Source organism: Populus trichocarpa, chromosome 19, assembly GCF_000002775.5.
Source record: "Populus trichocarpa isolate Nisqually-1 chromosome 19, P.trichocarpa_v4.1, whole genome shotgun sequence".
NCBI lineage: Eukaryota > Viridiplantae > Streptophyta > Magnoliopsida > Malpighiales > Salicaceae > Populus > Populus trichocarpa.
Window position 1 is genome coordinate 10,839,597 of NC_037303.2, and position 19,633 is coordinate 10,859,229.

Below are 19,633 nucleotides of genomic sequence, written 5' to 3' on the forward strand. Positions count from 1 at the left end.
AATCTTTTTTCTATTTAGTTATCACACTTTCATGACACGAATACCAGGATTGACGAGTTAACCTGATTTTGCGGGTTAACCCAGTTGATTCAGATTTTTTTCTTTTTTCTCATTAGTTTTGTTCTTCCGATTTCATCTTTTAATATTATATGCAGTCCACAGTAAAAAGGTTGATACCTTTAGTTTTTTTTTTTGCTTTTTTTATTTTTATTTTTATGCCTTTCATTGTGGACTGCACAGTGCAATCCACGGTGAAAAGGCTGATGCCTTCTTTTTTTTTTTAATTAATTTTTTTTTATTTAGTTTGTTGATATTAATTTTTTTTCTATTTAGTTATCATACTTTCATGACACGGATCTTAGGTTTGATGGGTTAACCTAGTTAATTTAGATTTTTTTTCTTTTTCTTCATTATTTTTTTTCTTCTTATAAGTTTTTTTTTCTTTTTTATTTTTATTTAATATTTTTTTATTTAATTTAGTTCATCAATATTAAATTTTTTTCTATTTAGTTATCGACTAATGCCTTTAGTTTTTCTTTTTTTTTCTTTTTGCTTTTTTGCTGTTTTTATGCCTTTAACTGTGGACTGCACAGTGCAGTCCACAGTGAAAAGGCTGAAGCCTTTTTATTTGTTTTTTTTTCTTTTTAATTAATTTTTTTTGTTTAATTTAGTTTGTTAATGTTCAATTTTTTTCTATTTAGTTATCAAACTTTCATGACACGGATCCCGGGTTTGACAGGTAACCTGGTTTGACGGGTTAGCCCAGTTAATTCTGTGTTAACCCGTCAAATTTGTTTTTTCTATTTAGTTATCAAATTTTCACGACACGAATTCAATGTTTGACGGGTTAACCTGATTTGAAGGGTTAACCCAATTAATTCAGATTTTTTTTCTTTTTCTTCATTAGTTTTTTTCTTCCTTTTGGTTTTTTTTTCTTTCTTTTTTTCTTTTTAATTAATCTATTTAATTATCACACTTTTATGACACGACCTTGCAGCCATACCCACATCCAAGACTATTATGTCTGGTATTGCAGCCAGACCCACTTACACTTGGGTCATGCAAGTATAATGTTATTATTAATATTATAAATATTACTTTTGGGTCACGCGCTGCAACCACACCCATGATTCTTGGGTATAGTTTTGCAAAAATACCTAATACTTTTATATCTTAGCTTTTTTTGATATTTTTTATGCAAAATAAATTGACCTGCAGTATCGCGCGGGTTATGTAACTAGTTCTAACTACATTTGGTCAGTATTAGGTTGCAATTAATTTTTTCTTAACATAAAAAAAATTATATATTCAGACAATGTAAATATCTTTCTTAAAATAAAAGAAAAACTAAGATTGGATTATTAAATTGTTTGGGTTGGATAAACTTGATTAATTTAATAATATAAAAAAAAACATTGACATCAATAAATCAAATAAAAAAAATATAACAATAATTAACTATTAAAAATAACTTGTCAATATCATATTCAAGACTAGAAAAAAAACTCGTTGGAGACTTACCATTACTCCACAATGGATACAATTCTACCATCAGAAAAAACTCACTAAGATGGTTTTAACACCACTATGAAAGGTTCCATAACGACACTGAAAGAGACCACATGCACTATCAAAGCAATTACTCGGAAATCAAACTAAACAAAATATCTTGAAGTAAATATCACATGCTTATATTCAATCAATTAATTTAATTTAACTAAAAAATAAATTTATTTTAAGAAAGCTAAATTTAATAGAGAACAATAAATAAAAAGACCCGAGATAACTTGTGTCATTTTTAAAATTAGTAAAAAATCCTATAGAAAGCAAATAAAAAAAAAACCGAGTCTAATCTCTAATTAAATAAACATTGAAGAATGAAACTGAAAAACATGAGCTTAAATAATAATAATAAAAAAAAAAGCAAGTCCAGGCGAACCTCATAAATCCGGATTAATCTCTCAAACTCGCAATCCATGAAATCCTAGATCCGAGATCAATAAGAAACTCAATTTCCAACCAACTCAATGTTGAAGAACTTAACTGGAAAAATATATCAATTAAAAAAATGCCAAGGTAAAAGATATTAATAAAAAGAATGTTGATCAAATTTGATATGAAAAAAAACTTATAAGGGTGAAATTATAAGAAAAATAAATTTTAATTTCAAATAATATAAATAGTAATAAAAAGAATAAGGACCAAATTTGAAAGGTAAAAATTTGAAAGAGGTGAAATTAAAAAAAAATATTATAAATTATCTCAAATAAAATAAATAGTAATCAAAATAGCAAATGTCAAATTTAAAAGAAAAGAAATTGAAAGGCTACTTTGAAAATTTTAAGAAAAAAAAAGGTTGTTGACACCAAACTAGAGGTTTGTTAACCACCCATGCTACCTAGTGATGGAAGGACCACCAAGATGATTCCAGTGAATATATATATAATAACTACTAATAACTTTTCACCTAGCTAACATTAATGAACCATTTTTTATTTAAATAATTCTTTTCAATTTTATGTGACTATCAATACATATATGAATTATTTGCTTTTATGTATTTAATTAATCATTTATATGGATTACGTTGTTTATTATTGATTGTAGATTGCTATTTTTCAAAACTTTTTAAAAAAACCAAAACTTAACATGACTAGTAAGAATTTTGAAAATAGTTTTTAAGAAACTGAAAATAAAAATAATAAACTTCGATGTAACAAATGGATGGATTAGTAGTGATATCCTTTTCTTTCTCCGGAAGGGAGATTTGAATATATATATATATATATATATATTGCCCTGTACTATACAAAATATCATGATATACAGGGATAGTTGTTATGAAAACAATTTCCGTTCTGACTAATCGGGTTGCTTTAAATTGTCAACGGTTTGCAATAATATCCCTTCTCCTCTATTAATTACAGCCATCCCCTAGCCCTGAGCTAACCTGCTATTTTTTTTTTTAAAGTTAAAATCGGGATAAAACGTACAAACCTAACCTTCTATTTAGGCTATCTTTGTTTTTTAAAAACTGATTTTTAAAAATTTATTTTCTAAATTTTCTTATACTTATTTATTATTAAAAAAGTTGGTTAACGAAAAACACTTTCCAGGCAAAGAAAAATTTGACTTGTTTTCTAGAAAAGTGTTTTCCTTTAATTTTGGACGGAAAATACTTTTTGAAAGTTGTCAAAAATTTAGAAATATCATATTATTTGTTGATTATATCAAATTTGGTCTTCAAACTATTGATTGTTATATATATTTTGTTTTGAATAATTTTTTTTCAATTTCATCCCTTAGAATTTAATTTTTATATTAATTTTGGTCCTTATTTTTATAATTGTTATTTGCTTTTTCCCTTATCAATTTTTAATTGAAATTTTTTATCTATCAAATTTGGTCTTCATTCTTTTGATTATTACTTATTTTATTTGAAATAATTTATGAAATGTTAATTATTATTATTTTAATTTCTTCATCTTTTAATTTTTTTATTTTTTAGATTCGATCTCTATTATTTTGATTATTATTTATTTTATTTGAGATAATTTATGAAATTTTTTTTTTCAATTTCATTCCCATTTAACCTTTTGATTTGTAAGATTTGTTTCTTATTATTTTAATAAATTTAAAAAAAATAAAATATTAATAAGTTATTTTCCAGCTTATTTTTTATGACATAACCAAATACATGAATATGTTTTTTAACTTATTTTTTATTACATTATCAAATATCAAAGAAATAAATCACTTTTTCTAAATTCACTTTTCTAAGAATAACTTTCTAATAAAAAAAATTATTTTTCAGCTAACAACTCATTGTTATTTATCTAGCATTCTAACAAACTACTAGGTAGCGAAGAGCAAGATGGAAGAACTAAAGCCAATGCCACCAAGCTCATGCCCCTTTACACCGATAGGCTTCCTGGAAAGAGCTGCCACTGTTTATGGTGATTGCCCATCCGTCATCTACAACACCACCACTTACACGTGGTCTCAAACCTACCGTCGATGTCTCAAGGTTGCATCTTCGCTATCATCCAATGGCATCAAGCCAGGTCAAGTGGTTTCCGTTGTGGCCCCTAACGTTCCTGCCATGTATGAGCTTCAATTTGCCGTGCCCATGTCTGGTGCCATCCTCAACAACATCAACACCCGTCTTGACGCTCGGACCATTTCCATACTCCTGCGTCACAGTGAGTCAAAGCTCGTCTTCGTTGATTATTTGTCCCTTGATGTTATTCTTGAAGCCCTCTCTTTGTTTCCACCTGAGACTCCATGCCCTGCCCTCGTCCTCATTACGGACGAGGAGGAAGAAGCACCGCCACCACCATCACTATCCGTAGACTTTTGTACTTATGAAAGCATGGTGGAGAAAGGAGATCCTGAGTTCAAGTGGGTCCAGCCACAAAGTGAGTGGGACCCGGTGGTTTTAAACTACACATCTGGTACTACCTCAGCTCCTAAAGGTGTGGTACAAACCCACAGAGCAACTTTCATCATAACCATTGGATCCTTGATTGATTGGAGCCTACCAAAACAAGCAGTGTATCTGTGGACCCTGCCTATATTTCACGCCAATGGGTGGAGTTATGCATGGGGTATGGCAGCTCTTGGCGGGACCAACATCTGTCTTCGTAGAGTGGAAGCCCCTACGATCTACAGCTTGATCAAAAGGCACGGGGTCACTCACATGTGTGGCGCACCTGTGGTGCTAAACATGCTAACAAACTCTCCCAACGCGGAACGCCTACAAAACCCAGTGCAAATTTTAACCGGGGGAGCTCCACCTCCATCCGCCGTGCTGTTCCGGGCAGAGTCACTTGGTTTTGTGGTGAGTCATGGATACGGTTTAACTGAAACAGCAGGGCTGGTCACTTCGTGTGCGTGGAAACCAAAGTGGAATACATTTCCAGCAAGTGAGAGAGCAATACTAAAGTCAAGACAAGGAGTTCCGATTGTTGGCTTCACCGAGATGGGCGTTGTGGATCCCAATACAGGAAAGAGTGTGGAAAGAGATGGGGTATCACTTGGTGAAGTTGTTTTGAGAGGTGGGAGTGTAATGTTAGGTTACTTTAAAGATCCATTAGGCACGTCGATGTGCATGAAAGATGGTTGGTTTTACACGGGCGACGTGGGTGTTGTGCACTCAGATGGATATTTAGAGGTCAAAGATAGGTCCAAAGACGTGATCATTAGTGGTGGAGAGAATATTAGCAGCGTAGAGATCGAGTCTGTGTTGTATACACATCCTGCTGTTAACGAGGCAGCTGTGGTGGCTAGGCCTGATGAGTTTTGGGGCGAGACACCGTGCGCGTTTGTGAGTTTGAAAAATGGTTTGCCTCACAAACCTGGTGAGAAAGATATAATTGATTATTGCAGGGAAAAGATGGCGCATTATATGGTACCAAAAATCGTGGTGTTCAAAGATGAGCTTCCAAAGACATCAACTGGGAAGATTCAGAAGTATTTGCTCAGAGAATATGCCAAGGTCGTGGATTCTTCGAAGGTAAAAATGGCAACCGGACAGGTCGGGAGTGGTTTTTATCTGCCTCTACGTTCTCCTCGATGGCTTCAAACACCCTTTATTCCCGCTCCCATCTCCACCTCCATTTGCGTTCCCATTCCCCGTTGTCGTCCCGTCTCTCTGTACAACTTCAGTCAAAGCACATTTTTAGCCAAAACAAGAGGTTCTGAAATATTCAGTATCTTTCAAAAGAACCAAGGAACAGTGCTCCATCAGCCACATCGTTTGGGCAACACTCATGCTCGATTCCTCTGAGCTTCAAGAATAATTCTTGAAACTTAAGAGGAAGTTGGCGCAACGGCCTTCCCATCTGCTCCAAATTGGTACTGTCCTATAAATTGCGCTATGTCTTTTGTGTGAAATCGTACATTTTCCTCCGACGGACTTGTCAGTTATTCCATACCGAAACAGCTATCATGTCTCTTTCAATCACCACGTACGACACGATCTAGAGATGGTAACGCTGTATGTAATAGCCTTTGTCCACACACGATCAAGAACAGTTTCGTATTTGTCTTCGACTAGCTTAAGTTCTTAATTGGTCCAAGTTAATCCTGTTGATCTTCACCATTCTCTTGCAACATAAATTGTCATTTGAAATTAATAAATTTGGTCAAGTTTTTAGCGTCTACGTTAATTAAAGCAGAAGTCATGCGCATGACTTTGCATTAAACCAAAATATTGAATTGATTGTGGGTAACACCTGCTCCAATAAATACAAAGTTAGCTAGTGGTCTGAAGATCGAGCACCCTATAAATCTAAATGAAGGTTAAAAGAACCAAGTATACTTATTTGGCCGTCAAACCAAAACAATCAATTTTTCAAAGTTTGAACTCGGATTGAGTAGACACAGTTGAATTTTGCATTTACCGAAAGCAACAATGCACAATTATCTTTGGCTTAAGTAGTTATCAAACCCTTGATAAATGTTAAGAACTTGGGACAAGTTGGAAGAAAGCGAGAAAATGACACTTTCATATTAATTAAAAGAAGCTAAATGGACAAGTTGGAAGAAAGCGAGAAAATGATACTTTTATATTAATTAAAAGAAGAATACCGTAGCTCAAGACTCAAAAACATTGTTCACAATTTTATCTTTTCATCTACAAAATTTAACACCAGATACTAAAAGCATTGATAACTTTTCACTTGGTATATTTGTTATTATTAAATTGATTAAAAATAAATAAATTTTTTTTCATTTTAATTATACGGTGAAACAATCAAAATATCATTGGAAATAAAAAAAAATTAAAATTGGTATCAATGGGTATTTTTGTGTTTCCACAATGATTTTTTTGTTATTATAATGTCAGATGAGGATCAATTTGATATTTGATCAAATATATAAAAAAAATAATAAAAAAATTAAAAGCATAATGAAATGTGGAAATTTCCCTTAAAAGTAAAAAAAAATTAAAATTGGAATCAAGGGGCTTTTTTTTCTTTTTACAATGATTTATTTTTGTTATTATTAAGTCATCTTAGGGGTAATTTGATATTTAACTATACATAAAAAAAACAAAAAAGGTGAGGCGCGTGAAGCTCACTCTCTAACGTGTGAGAGGCGCTCCTCCACGTCTAAAAATGATGTTCTGTTGTGTTATTGTAAGTGTCACCACATCCTTTTCCTGGTAGAATGACACGTGTTGATGGTGATGGTTTGATTTGTCGCTAGTTGATTCTTTTTTATGTTTCTCCTCCCTAAAAAATTATAATTTGGTCTTCTTTGTTGTAGGTTTTTCAACTTTCGTTCTTATTTTTTTTATTCAAATTTTTACTTTTGACAGTTTTATAGAAGTTTTGTTTATTTTCAATTTCATCCTTCCATCCCAATTTGCTATATATATATATATATTTTAATTTGATGCTCATTCTTTTGATTAAAATTTTTAGGCCTTTTATTGAATTAATTTTTATATTCACCCTTCCATATACAATTTTTTTATTTCAATTTTGATCCTCATTCTTTTGATTTTCTTAGTCTTTTTATTCAATTTTTTTTTCAATTTCACACTTCAATCAAAAATAAAATTTATTTTGTATGTCAATTTGACCCTCATTCTTTTAACTATCATTTTTTTTTATTTTGAATCCTTTTGTGTAATTGATATTCTTTTTCCAAGTTAATCCTTCAACATTTAATTGGTTGGGAATTGAGTTTCATATTTTTTTTCTAGATAGGGTATTTCCAATCTAATGTCCAGGGTTAAGGGTTTGAAAAGTTATAATTATCTTTATTTTTTTATTAAGTTATTCTAATCTCATGATCTGGATCTCAAGTTTGACAGAATATCTCGTGTTGGCTCGACTCTAATTATTGAGGTTACAGGTTTGTCATGTTAATTCGGGTAAATAAAAACCAATTTTTTTTATGTCCTATATTTACCTTAATTTATTCTTCTATATTTAATGAGTTGTAAATTGAGATACATTATTTTTTCTTTTTTCTAAGAATATATTTTTACCATGGTATCTTAATCACTTTTTTTTTTTTAATTTGATCCATGCACTATTGTTTTCTTTTATATATATATATATATATAATTGCTAGTAATTACTAAAAATAATTGTTGAATTATATCCTCTAATAATTGTTGTTGATTCTGCTAGTTCTGCTATTGCGTCTCTTCCTGTTATTTTATCCTTGTTACCATTTTTATTAATTGTGAAACTTAGTGCTCTCGGCCATTCAAGAAATATGGCTCTAATACAAATTGTAATGGTTCTGGATCGTTGTTTTAAAATGAGAATTAACTAATCAAAAAAAGAATTGTTGAAGTGTCTTTTTTGGAATCTAAATTAAAAAACTGAAATAATTGAAATAGAAAATTGAAGAACAGGATTGTAAGTGGACAATTGAGGTAATAAATGTTAACTAAATTTCTAACAGATTCAAGGTGACCCGAGCCTCCTTAGATGAATGTGATTTCCTTCAAAGTAATTTCTTGCATCTCCTGCTCATCCTCCCCTTCTATTTATTAACTAAATCTTAGAATTTGAATTTGAAATTCAAGAAGAAAACTGCCTGGGTAGAGTCTTGTGTTGATTTGTATGTTGATGACTTTTCTTATATAAATGACATCATAGTTGGAAACAAAATGTCCTTGTCACGTGTCAACTAGTGATCGGAGAGCCTCTTCCAGCCTACCACGTAAGTTTCCCGATACATCTCAACCATACACGTGCTAATCTCCTTAATTTCTTGCAGGTTCTCTTGTGTCCCTGTTACTTCTTCATTTCAGAGCAACCACCACCGGGCCCCTGCTCGACCACTACACGAATCGGGTAAGTTATAATTTTCCATCGTTGAATGCAATGCCATACCACTTGACTTAAATTGTCGACGGTTTGCAATAATATCCCTTCTCCTCTATTAGTTACAGCCATCCCCTAGCCCTGAGCTAACCTTCTATTTAGTGACTGTTATTTATCTAGCATTCTAACAAACTACCAGGTAGCGAAGAGCAAGATGGAAGAACTAAAGCCAATGCCACCAAGCTCATGCCCCTTTACACCCATAGGCTTCCTGGAAAGAGCTGCCACTGTTTATGGTGATTGCCCATCCGTCATCTACAACAGCACCACTTACACGTGGTCTCAAACCTACCGTCGATGTCTCAAGGTTGCATCTTCGCTATCATCCAATGTCATCAAGCCAGGTCAAGTGGTTTCCGTTGTGGCCCCTAACGTTCCTGCCATGTATGAGCTTCAATTTGCCGTGCCCATGTCTGGTGCCATCCTCAACAACATCAACACCCGTCTTGACGCTCGGACCATTTCCATACTCCTGCGTCACAGTGAGTCAAAGCTCGTCTTCGTTGATTATTTGTCGCTTCGTGTTATTCTTGAAGCCCTCTCTTTGTTTCCACCTGAGACTCCATGCCCTGCCCTCGTCCTCATTACGGATGATGAGGAAGAAGTACCGCCACCACCATCACTTTCCGAAGACTTTTGTACTTACGAAAGCATGGTGGAGAAAGGAGATCCTGAGTTCAAGTGGGTCCAGCCACAAAGTGAGTGGGACCCGGTGGTTTTAAACTACACATCTGGTACTACCTCAGCTCCTAAAGGTGTGGTACAATCCCACAGAGGAACTTTCACCATAACCATTGGATCCTTGATTGATTGGAGCCTACCAAAACAAGCAGTGTATCTGTGGACCCTGCCGATATTTCACGCCAATGGGTGGAGTTATCCATGGGGTATGGCAGCTGTTGGCGGGACCAACATCTGTCTTCGTAGAGTGGAAGCCCCTACGATCTACAGCTTGATCAAAAGGCACGGGGTCACTCACATGTGTGGCGCACCTGTGGTGCTAAACATGCTAACAAACTCTCCCAACGCGGAACGCCTACAAAACCCAGTGCAAATTTTAACCGCGGGAGCTCCACCTCCATCCGCCGTGCTGTTCCGGGCAGAGTCACTTGGTTTTGTGGTGAGTCATGGATACGGTTTAACTGAAACAGCAGGGCTGGTCACTTCGTGTGCGTGGAAACCAAAGTGGAATACATTTCCAGCAAGTGAGAGAGCAATACTAAAGTCAAGACAAGGAGTTCCGATTGTTGGCTTCACCGAGATGGGCGTTGTGGATCCCAATACAGGAAAGAGTGTGGAAAGAGATGGGGTATCACTTGGTGAAGTTGTTTTGAGAGGTGGGAGCGTAATGTTAGGTTACTTTAAAGATCCATTAGGCACGTCGATGTGCATGAAAGATGGTTGGTTCTACACGGGCGATGTGGGTGTTGTGCACTCAGATGGATATTTAGAGGTCAAAGATAGGTCCAAAGACGTGATCATTAGCGGTGGAGAGAATATTAGCAGCGTAGAGATCGAGTCTGTGTTGTATACACATCCTGCTGTTAACGAGGCAGCTGTGGTGGCTAGGCCTGATGAGTTCTGGGGCGAGACACCGTGCGCGTTTGTGAGTTTGAAAAATGGTTTGCCTCACAAACCTGGTGAGAAAGATATAATTGATTATTGCAGGGAAAAGATGGCGCATTATATGGTACCAAAAATCGTGGTGTTCAAAGATGAGCTTCCAAAGACATCAACTGGGAAGATTCAGAAGTATTTGCTCAGAGAATATGCCAAGGTCGTGGATTCTTCGAAGGTAAAAATGGCAACCGGACAGGTCGGGAGTGGTTTTTATCTGCCTCTACGTTCTCCTCGATGGCTTCAAACACCCTTTATTCCCACTCCCATCTCCACCTCCATTTGCGTTCCCATTCCCCGTTGTCGTCCCGTCTCTCTGTACAACTTCAGTCAAAGCATATTTTTTGCCAAAAAAAGAGGTTCTGAAATATTCAGTATCTTTCAAAAGAACCAAGGAACAGTGCTCCATCAGCCACATCGTTTGGGCAACACTCATGCTCGATTCCTCTGAGCTTCAAGAATAATTCTTGAAACCTAAGAGGAAGTTGGCGCAACTGCCTTCCCATCTGCTCCAAATTGGTACTGTCCTATAAATTGCGATATGTCTTTTGTGTGAAATCCTACATTTTCCTCCGATGGACTTGTCAGTTATTCCATACCGAAACAGCTATCATGTCTCTTTCAATCACCACGTACGACACGATCAAGATATGGTAACGCGCGCAGTATGTAATAGCCTTTGTCCAAATAGCGAGGAAAAGTACAGTTTCTTAATTGGTACAAGTTAATCCTGTTCATCTTCACCATTCTCTTGTAACATAAATTGTCATTTTGAAATTAATAAATTTGGTCAAGTATTTATTGTCTACGTTAACTAAAGCAGAAGGCATGCATGACTTTGCATTAAACCAAAATATTCAAATGATTGTAGCTAGCATCTGGTCCAAAATATACAAAGTTAGCTAGTGGTCTGAAGATCAAGCACCCTATAAATTTAAGTGAGTGAACCAAAAACACTCTTTTGATCTCTAAATTGATCTCTATCTTCTTGAAGAATATTAAGTTATCGATCTCTATCGCTAAATTCAATATTAAAGAATATTTTCAATTTAGAAGGTTAAAAGTATACTAATGTGGCCATCAAACCAAAAAAATCAATTTTTCAAAGTTTGAACTCGGATTGAGTAGATTATGTTGCTACTCACACTTCACACTTTAGTAGGTCCAATAACACAGTTATATATATATATATATATCATTTTCTAGCTTTCTTCCAACTTGTCCCAAGTTCTTAATATTTATCAAAGGTTTGATAACTACTTAAGCGAAAGATAATTGTGTATTGTTGGTTTCAGTAACCGTAAAATTTAATATATATATATATATATACATTAAAATATATAACATTAAAATATGTTATATATTTTAATGTGTGTGTGTATATATATATATATACACATTAAATTTTACGGTTACTAAAAGCAACAATGCACAATTATATATATATATATATATATATATATATATATATATATATATATATATATATTAAATTTTGCAGTTATTAAAAGCAACAATGCACAATTATCTTTGGCTTAAGTAGTTATCAAACTTTTGATAAATGTTAAGAACTTGGGACAAGTTGGAAGAAAGCTAGAAAATAATACTTTTACATTAATTAAAAGAAGCCAAAAGAACAAGTTGGAAGAAAGCTAGAAAATGATATTTTTATTTTCCCACCTAAAAAACTTAATACTGGATATCAAAGGTATTAATATCTTTTTACATGCTCTATTTGTCATAATAAATTGCCCGGAACAAATAAATTTTTCTTTATCTTAATTGCACTGTAAAACAATCAAAAAATCATTGAAAACAAAAAATTTAAAACTTGCATCAATGAGCAATTTTATGTTTCCACAATGGTTTTTTCGTTATTGCAGTGTCAAGTGGGGAGCAATTTAGCATTTGATCAAAAATAAAAAATAATTAAAAATTAAAAAGCATAATGAAATGAGGAAATTTCTCTTAAAATCAAAAAATTTAAAATTGGAGTGCAAGGGCTTTTTGTTCAATTTACAATGATTTTAAAATAAATAATTAAAAATGTGTCATTATAAGCATCACCACGTTCTTTTCCTGGTATAATGGCACATGTCGATGGTGGTGGTTCAATTTGTCGCTAGTGGACCTTTTTCTCCTTTTATTTTATTTTATCTCTCTTCTCTAAAAAATTATAATTTGGTCTACTTTGTTATAGGTTTTTCAACTTTAGTTCTTATTTTTTTTTATTCTAATTTTTATTCTTGGCTCTTTTATAGAAGTTTTGTTTATATTCAATTTCATCATTCCATCCCAATTTGCCATATATATGTTTTTAATTTGGTCCTCATTTTTTATTATACTTTTTAGGCCTTTTATTGAATTAATTTTTATATGTAATTTCACCCTTCAATCTATAATTTTTTATTTCAATTTTGATCCTCATTCTTTTGATTTTTTCAGTCCTTTTATCCAATTAATTTTTTTTTTCAATTTCACCCTTCAATAAAAAATAAATTTTATTTTGTATGTCAATTTTGATTCTCATTCTTTTAACTATCATTTTTTTTTTATCATTTTGTGTAATTGATATTCTTTTTCCAAATTAATCTGTCAACATTTAATTGGTTGGAAATTGAGTTTCATGTCTTTTTCCCAGATAGGGTTTAGGGTTTGAAAAGTTATAATTCTTTTTATTTTTTATCAAGTTATTCCAATCTCATGATTTGGATTGCAGGTTTAACAGAATATCTCGTGTTGACCCAACCCTAATTACTGAGGTTACATGTTTGTCATGCTAACTCTGGTTAATAAGAACCAATTTTTTTATGTCCTTTATCTACCCCATTTTGTTCTTCTATATTTAATAAGTTGTAAATTGAGATACATCATTTATTTCTTTTTCTAAAAATATATTTCTCTCATGGTATTCTAATCACTTTTCTTTTTGAATTTGATCCATATACTGTTGTTTCCTATTTTGTTTTATATCTAATTGAAATAAAATCAACTTATTTGATTCTAATTAATTAGAGCTATGACCGAAGTCGTATATTTTTTTTTGGTTTTAAAACATGATTGTGGCTTCTAAACACCAATTTTTGTACAAAAAATAATAATTTGGCCCTATGGTAGTGCGGGCACAAGGGCTAATAATAATCTAAATTGCTTCTTGCTATCTTACTAAATATAAGCCGACTTTGACACAAAATTAAAGCAAACTTTAAGAAGAAAAATCCCTTAGTACCAATAATTATCTCAAATAACTGCTGAAATAAAGAACATAAGAAAGATAAATGGTAGTTATTTATAACAAGTGGTAAAAAATATTAAAAAGTATTTAAGATATATATTAATAAAAATTATTATTATTATTGTTATTTGCAATATATTCAATGTAAAAAATTATTAGAAAACAGTACCGTTGACATATCATGGTTGGCAATGAATGGTTTAATCTGCACTACTTTAGATTTTCTAGCCAGAAAAAATATTATAAACCTAGACCAGGTTTCATATCCCTAGTGTAATAAATAGCCAGAATTCATGGATCATATTCTTGTACACTGCTATGAATCTTGGAAATTATGGAACCGATTCATTAATTGGCTAGGACTAATTACATGGTGCATGCCGAGGACTGTAGAACAAACCTTATAATAGTGGCATTTTCTGGGTAAAGGAAAATTTCAGAGGAAGGCTATCTATATGTTATCTACCGGCATCTTGTGGGGTATTTGGCTAACTCGTAGCAAATTGATTGGACTACAATCTTGATTACTACAAAGTGTTCTTAAGAATATAGAAAGTAGAAATAAAAATAATAAACAAATTATTTGCCTTTTTAAGTGGCCTGTCTTCTTCAAGTACTCAATTCGATTTCAAAGCACAAGAAGCCCTTGAAACCAAACCTTCATATTTGTGTGTCTCTCTAAGTAACTCTGCTGCTGTAAATATATTTTTTACAAACCATTCTAGTAGTAGAATTTGAACAACTTTAAACCTGTCTCTTAAGAAAGTTTTTGTATCAAATAAAATATTTTACAGAAAAATATTATTAGTATAGGGATTGGAGTTGACTAGTTGCTTTGTGAACCCCCGGCTAGCATATTTTTGGGTTAGTAATATATGAAAAATTTAACCAGATAATAAAATGGGTTGAATAAAAAAAACACTTAATTAAGATAAAAAGAGTGAAATTAATGAAATGAAGAGTGAACATAGTACTAAATTGTGAGGAAAAACAAATTTGTGGGGACAAAATATAATAAGTAAGGCTAATAGGGGCCAATGTATAAATACAAAAAGGAGAGGGTCAAGGTGCAATTAACAAGAGGATGACACTATAAATAAACTTCAATTCTCTTTCATGCCATGATCTTGCAAGAACAAAAGAAGGGTTAGGGTTCTTTGATTTCTTCCTTTTTTTCTTGATAAAATCCTCAACGAAAGACTAACTTGTGGTGATTAAAAGAGTTAGTAAGTGATCATAAAGAGGTATTTGAGTGATTTAGGGAGTTCTAGAAACTTAAGAGTGAGAACAAGGGTTGGTGAGAGAAGGAAGAAAGAGAAGGATAAAGGGTTGATTTCCATCTTAAATCTCTTTTGAATCCTTGTTATTTCAAGTTAAACATGGCTTTTATTGTGTTTGATTTGGATAATTCCATGAATGAGAGCTTGAATGATGTTATGTATGATTATGGAATTTAAATTTGAGAAATTTGTTGATTTAATTTGGAATATTATATTAGAATCTTATTTATAAACATGAATAAAGATCAGGTAAGTAAGAAATTATTTCCATGGTCGTGCATTCGGCTAGAGAGAGATAGAAGAGATAAATTTTCCAGAACAAAACAGTCTTGCCATTTTGAGAAACAATTAGAACAATTTAAGAAACAATAAAATCATTTCTTAAAATGATTAGACCGTTTTGGTCTAATTTTGTGTTTTAGTATTTTCTTAGTTTTTTTGGTTCTTTTGAGCTTGTTTAATGGAGATGAGAATTGTTTGATGTAATTTAGTATAATATGTATGTTTAATGATGATGACTGAAACATTTGATGTGGGGTTGAGGATCAAATTGCAAAAAAGAAGAAGAAAGAAATGGACATTTATATGGTGATAATTTAGAATTTTCAATTCGATTAAATTAAGAACTTAAAATATATATGGAGAATGAAATTGATTTTTATGGTGATCAATGAAAAATGAGATATTGATTCTACATGCACTCAAACATTAGGTGGCTGCTCGGCACCTTACAACTAAAATATTAGTTAAATTGAACTACAATATTAGTTAAATTGTAATTGCAATTTTCTTTAATCTTATCTTAATTTTTATTTGGAAAATGTTAAACAATTAGAAAAATTAATTTCCTAGTTAATAGGATTAGTGTCCTAGTTAATAAGAGATAGGAGAAACTAATTTTCTTGTTAATGGGATTAGTGCCATAATTAATGAAAAATTGGAGAAATTAATTTTATAATTAATAAGATTAGTGCCCTGGATAATGAGAGATAAAAGAAACTAATTTCCTAGATAATAAGATTAATGCCCTAGTTAATAGGGAATTGAAGAGACTCATTCCCCGGCTAATAGGATCAGTGCTTAATTAATGAATAATTGAAGAAAAATAATTCTTTTGTTAATAGGATTAATATCTTGGATAACAGTCAATTGGAAAAAAAAATTGTTGAACCATATCCTTTAATAATTGTTGTTGATTCTGTTGATTATCACTTGCTGTTGTTTCATCCAAGTTACTGTCTTTATCAATTATAAAACTTTAGTGTCCTCGGCCATTCAAGAAATATGGCTCCGATACAAATTGTAATGCGTCTAGATCGTTGTTTTAAAATGAGAATTAACTAATTAAAAAAAAAAGAATTGTTGGATTGTATTTTTTGGAATCTAAATTAAAAAACTGAAATAACTGAAATAGAAAATTGAAGAACAGAATTGTAAGAGGACAATTTGAGGTAATAAATCCTAACTAAATTTCTGGGCAGATACGAAGTAACTCCGGCCTCGTTAGATGAATGTGATTTACTTCAAAGCAATTTACTGCCTATACTTCTCATCCTCGCCTTCTATTTATTAACTAAATCTTAGAATTTGAATTTCAAATTCAAGAAGAAAACTCCCTGGGTAAAATCCTGCGTTGATTTGTATGTTGACCACTTCTGTTGCATAAATGACGTCGTTGCTGGAAACAAAATATCCTTGCAACATGTCATCCAGTGATGGAAGAGCCTCTTCCGGCCTTTCACGTAAGTCTCCCAATACATCCTAACCATACACGTGCTAATCTCCTTAATTTCTTGCAGGTTCTCTGTCTCCGTATTACTTTCTTCTTCATGTCAAGTGATAATCTCCTTAATTTCTTGCAGGTTCTCTTGTCTCCCTGTTACTTCTCCTTCATTTCAGAGCAACCACCACCGGGCCCCTGCTGGACCACTACACGAATCCGGTAGGTTATAATTTTCCATCGTTGAATGCAATGCCATACCACTTGCCTTAAATTGTCGACGGTTTGCAATAATATCCCTTGTCCTCTATTAGTTACAGCCATCCCCTAGCCCTGAGCTAACCTTCTATTTAGTGACTAGTATTTATCTAGCATTCTAACAAACTACTAGCTAGCCAAGACCAAGATGGAAGAACTAAAGCCAATGCCACCAAGCTCATGCCCCTTTACACCCATAGGCTTCCTGGAAAGAGCTGCCACTGTTTATGGTGATTGCCCATCCATCATCTACAACAACACCACTTACACCTGGTCTCAAACCTACCGTCGATGTCTCAAGGTTGCATCTTCGCTATCATCCAATGGCATCAAGCCAGGTCAAGTGGTTTCCGTTGTGGCCCCTAACGTTCCTGCCATGTATGAGCTTCAATTTGCCGTGCCCATGTCTGGTGCCATCCTCAACAACATCAACACCCGTCTTGACGCTCGGACCATTTCCATACTCCTGCGTCACAGTGAGTCAAAGCTCGTCTTCGTTGATTATTTGTCGCTTCGTGTTATTCTTGAAGCCCTCTCTTTGTTTCCACCTGAGACTCCATGCCCTGCCCTCGTCCTCATTACGGACGAGGAGGAAGAAGCACCGCCACCACCATCACTAGCCGTAGACTTTTGTACTTACGAAAGCATGGTGGAGAAAGGAGATCCTGAGTTCAAGTGGGTCCAGCCACAAAGTGAGTGGGACCCGGTGGTTTTAAACTACACATCAGGTACTACCTCAGCTCCTAAAGGTGTGGTACAATCCCACAGAGGAACTTTCACCATAACCATTGGATCCTTGATTGATTGGAGCCTTCCAAAACAAGCAGTGTATCTGTGGACCCTGCCGATATTTCACGCCAATGGGTGGAGTTATCCATGGGGTATGGCAGCTGTTGGCGGGGCCAACATCTGTCTTCGTAGAGTGGAAGCCCCTACGATCTACAGCTTGATCAAAAGGCACGGGGTCACTCACATGTGTGGCGCACCTGTGGTGCTAAACATGCTAACAAACTCTCCCAACGCGGAACGCCTACAAAACCCAGTGCAAATTTTAACCGGGGGAGCTCCACCTCCATCCGCCGTGCTGTTCCGGGCAGAATCACTTGGTTTTGTGGTGAGTCATGGATACGGTTTAACTGAAACGGCAGGGCTGTTCACTTCGTGTGCGTGGAAACCAAAGTGGAATACATTTCCAGCAAGTGAGAGAGCTAGACTAAAGTCAAGACAAGGGGTTCCGTTTGTTGGCTTCACCGAGATGGGCGTTGTGGATCCCAATACAGGAAAGAGTGTGGAAAGAGATGGGGTATCACTTGGTGAAGTTGTTTTGAGAGGTGGGAGCGTAATGTTAGGTTACTTTAAAGATCCATTAGGCACGTCGATGTGCATGAAAGATGGTTGGTTTTACACGGGAGATGTGGGTGTTCTGCACTCAGATGGATATTTAGAGGTCAAAGATAGGTCCAAAGACGTGATCATTAGCGGTGGAGAGAATATTAGCAGCGTAGAGATCGAGTCTGTGTTGTATACACATCCTGCTGTTAACGAGGCAGCTGTGGTGGCTAGGCCTGATGAGTTCTGGGGCGAGACACCGTGCGCGTTTGTGAGTTTGAAACATGGTTTGCCTCACAAACCTGGTGAGAAAGATATAATTGATTATTGCAGGGAAAAGATGGCGCATTATATGGTACCAAAAATCGTGGTGTTCAAAGATGAGCTTCCAAAGACATCAACTGGGAAGATTCAGAAGTATTTGCTCAGAGAATATGCCAAGGTCGTGGATTCTTCGAAGGTAAAAATGGCAACCGGACAGGTCGGGAGTGGTTTTTATCTGCCTCTAACTTCTCCTAGATGGCTTCAAACACCCTTTATTCCCACCCCATACCCCGTCAAGGCCGTAAACATCCTTATCCCCACTCCCATCTCCACCTCCATTTGCGTTCCCATTCCCCGTTGTCGTCCCGTCTCTCTGTACAACTTCAGTCAAAGCACATATTTTGCCAGAAAAAGAGGTTCTGAAATCAGTATCTTTCAAAAGAGCAAAGGAACAGTGCTCCATCCGCCACATCGTTTGTGCAACACTCATGCTCGATTCCTCTGAGCTTCATGAATAATTCTTGAAACTTAAGAGGAAGTTGGCGCAAGGGCCTTCCCATCTGCCCCAAATTGGTGTCCTATTAATGGCGATATGTTTTGTGTGTGAAATTGTACATTTTCCTCCGATGGACTTGTCAGTTGTTTCAATCACCACGTACGACACGATCAAGAGAAAGTAACGCAGTATGTAATAGCCTTTGTCCAAATATCGAGGAAAAGAACAGTTTCGTAATTGTCTTCGACTAGCTTAAGTTCTTAATTGGTACAGGTTAATCCTGTTGATCTTCACCATTCTCTTGCAACATAAATTGTCATTTGAAATTAATATATTTGGTCAAGTTTTTAGTGTCTACGTTAATTAAAGCAGAAGGCATGCATGACTTTGCATCAAACCAAAATATTCAATTGATTGTGGGTAACATCTGGTCTCCAATACAAAATTAGCTAGTGGTCTGAAGATCAAGCACCCTGTAAATTTAAATGAGTGAACCAAAAACACTCTTTGATCTCTAAATTCATCTCTATCGCTAAATTTAATGTTAAAGAATATTTTCAATTTATAAGGTTAAAAGAACCA

General features: G+C 34.3%; 2 protein-coding genes across 4 annotated transcripts; both read left to right on the forward strand.

Moving 5' to 3' along the window:
- Positions 1-3,847: 3,847 nt before the first annotated feature.
- LOC18108405 (2-methylpropanoate--CoA ligase CCL4) lies at positions 3,848-11,275 on the forward strand. 2 transcript variants are annotated; one of them, XM_052449740.1, is made up of 2 exons: positions 3,848-5,173; positions 10,306-11,275. In XM_052449740.1, exons 1-2 carry the CDS (start codon positions 3,875-3,877, stop codon positions 10,918-10,920), a joined length of 1,914 nt encoding a protein of 637 aa, XP_052305700.1. In that variant the 5' UTR covers positions 3,848-3,874; the 3' UTR covers positions 10,921-11,275. The 2 variants fall into 2 exon arrangements, with proteins under 2 accessions (XP_052305700.1, XP_052305699.1); XM_052449739.1 differs by having other exon boundaries at positions 3,851-5,613; positions 10,746-11,275.
- LOC18108406 (2-methylpropanoate--CoA ligase CCL4) lies at positions 8,923-19,408 on the forward strand. Of its 2 annotated transcripts, none has more exons than XM_052449737.1 (2): positions 8,923-8,991; positions 17,096-19,408. In XM_052449737.1, the coding sequence occupies exon 2, from the start codon at positions 17,111-17,113 to the stop codon at positions 19,058-19,060; it is 1,950 nt and encodes a 649-aa protein (XP_052305697.1). In that variant the 5' UTR covers positions 8,923-8,991; positions 17,096-17,110; the 3' UTR covers positions 19,061-19,408. The 2 variants fall into 2 exon arrangements, with proteins under 2 accessions (XP_052305697.1, XP_052305698.1); XM_052449738.1 differs by lacking the exon at positions 8,923-8,991 and adding an exon at positions 9,007-9,140 and having other exon boundaries at positions 17,245-19,408.
- The last annotated feature ends 225 nt before the right edge of the window (positions 19,409-19,633 follow it).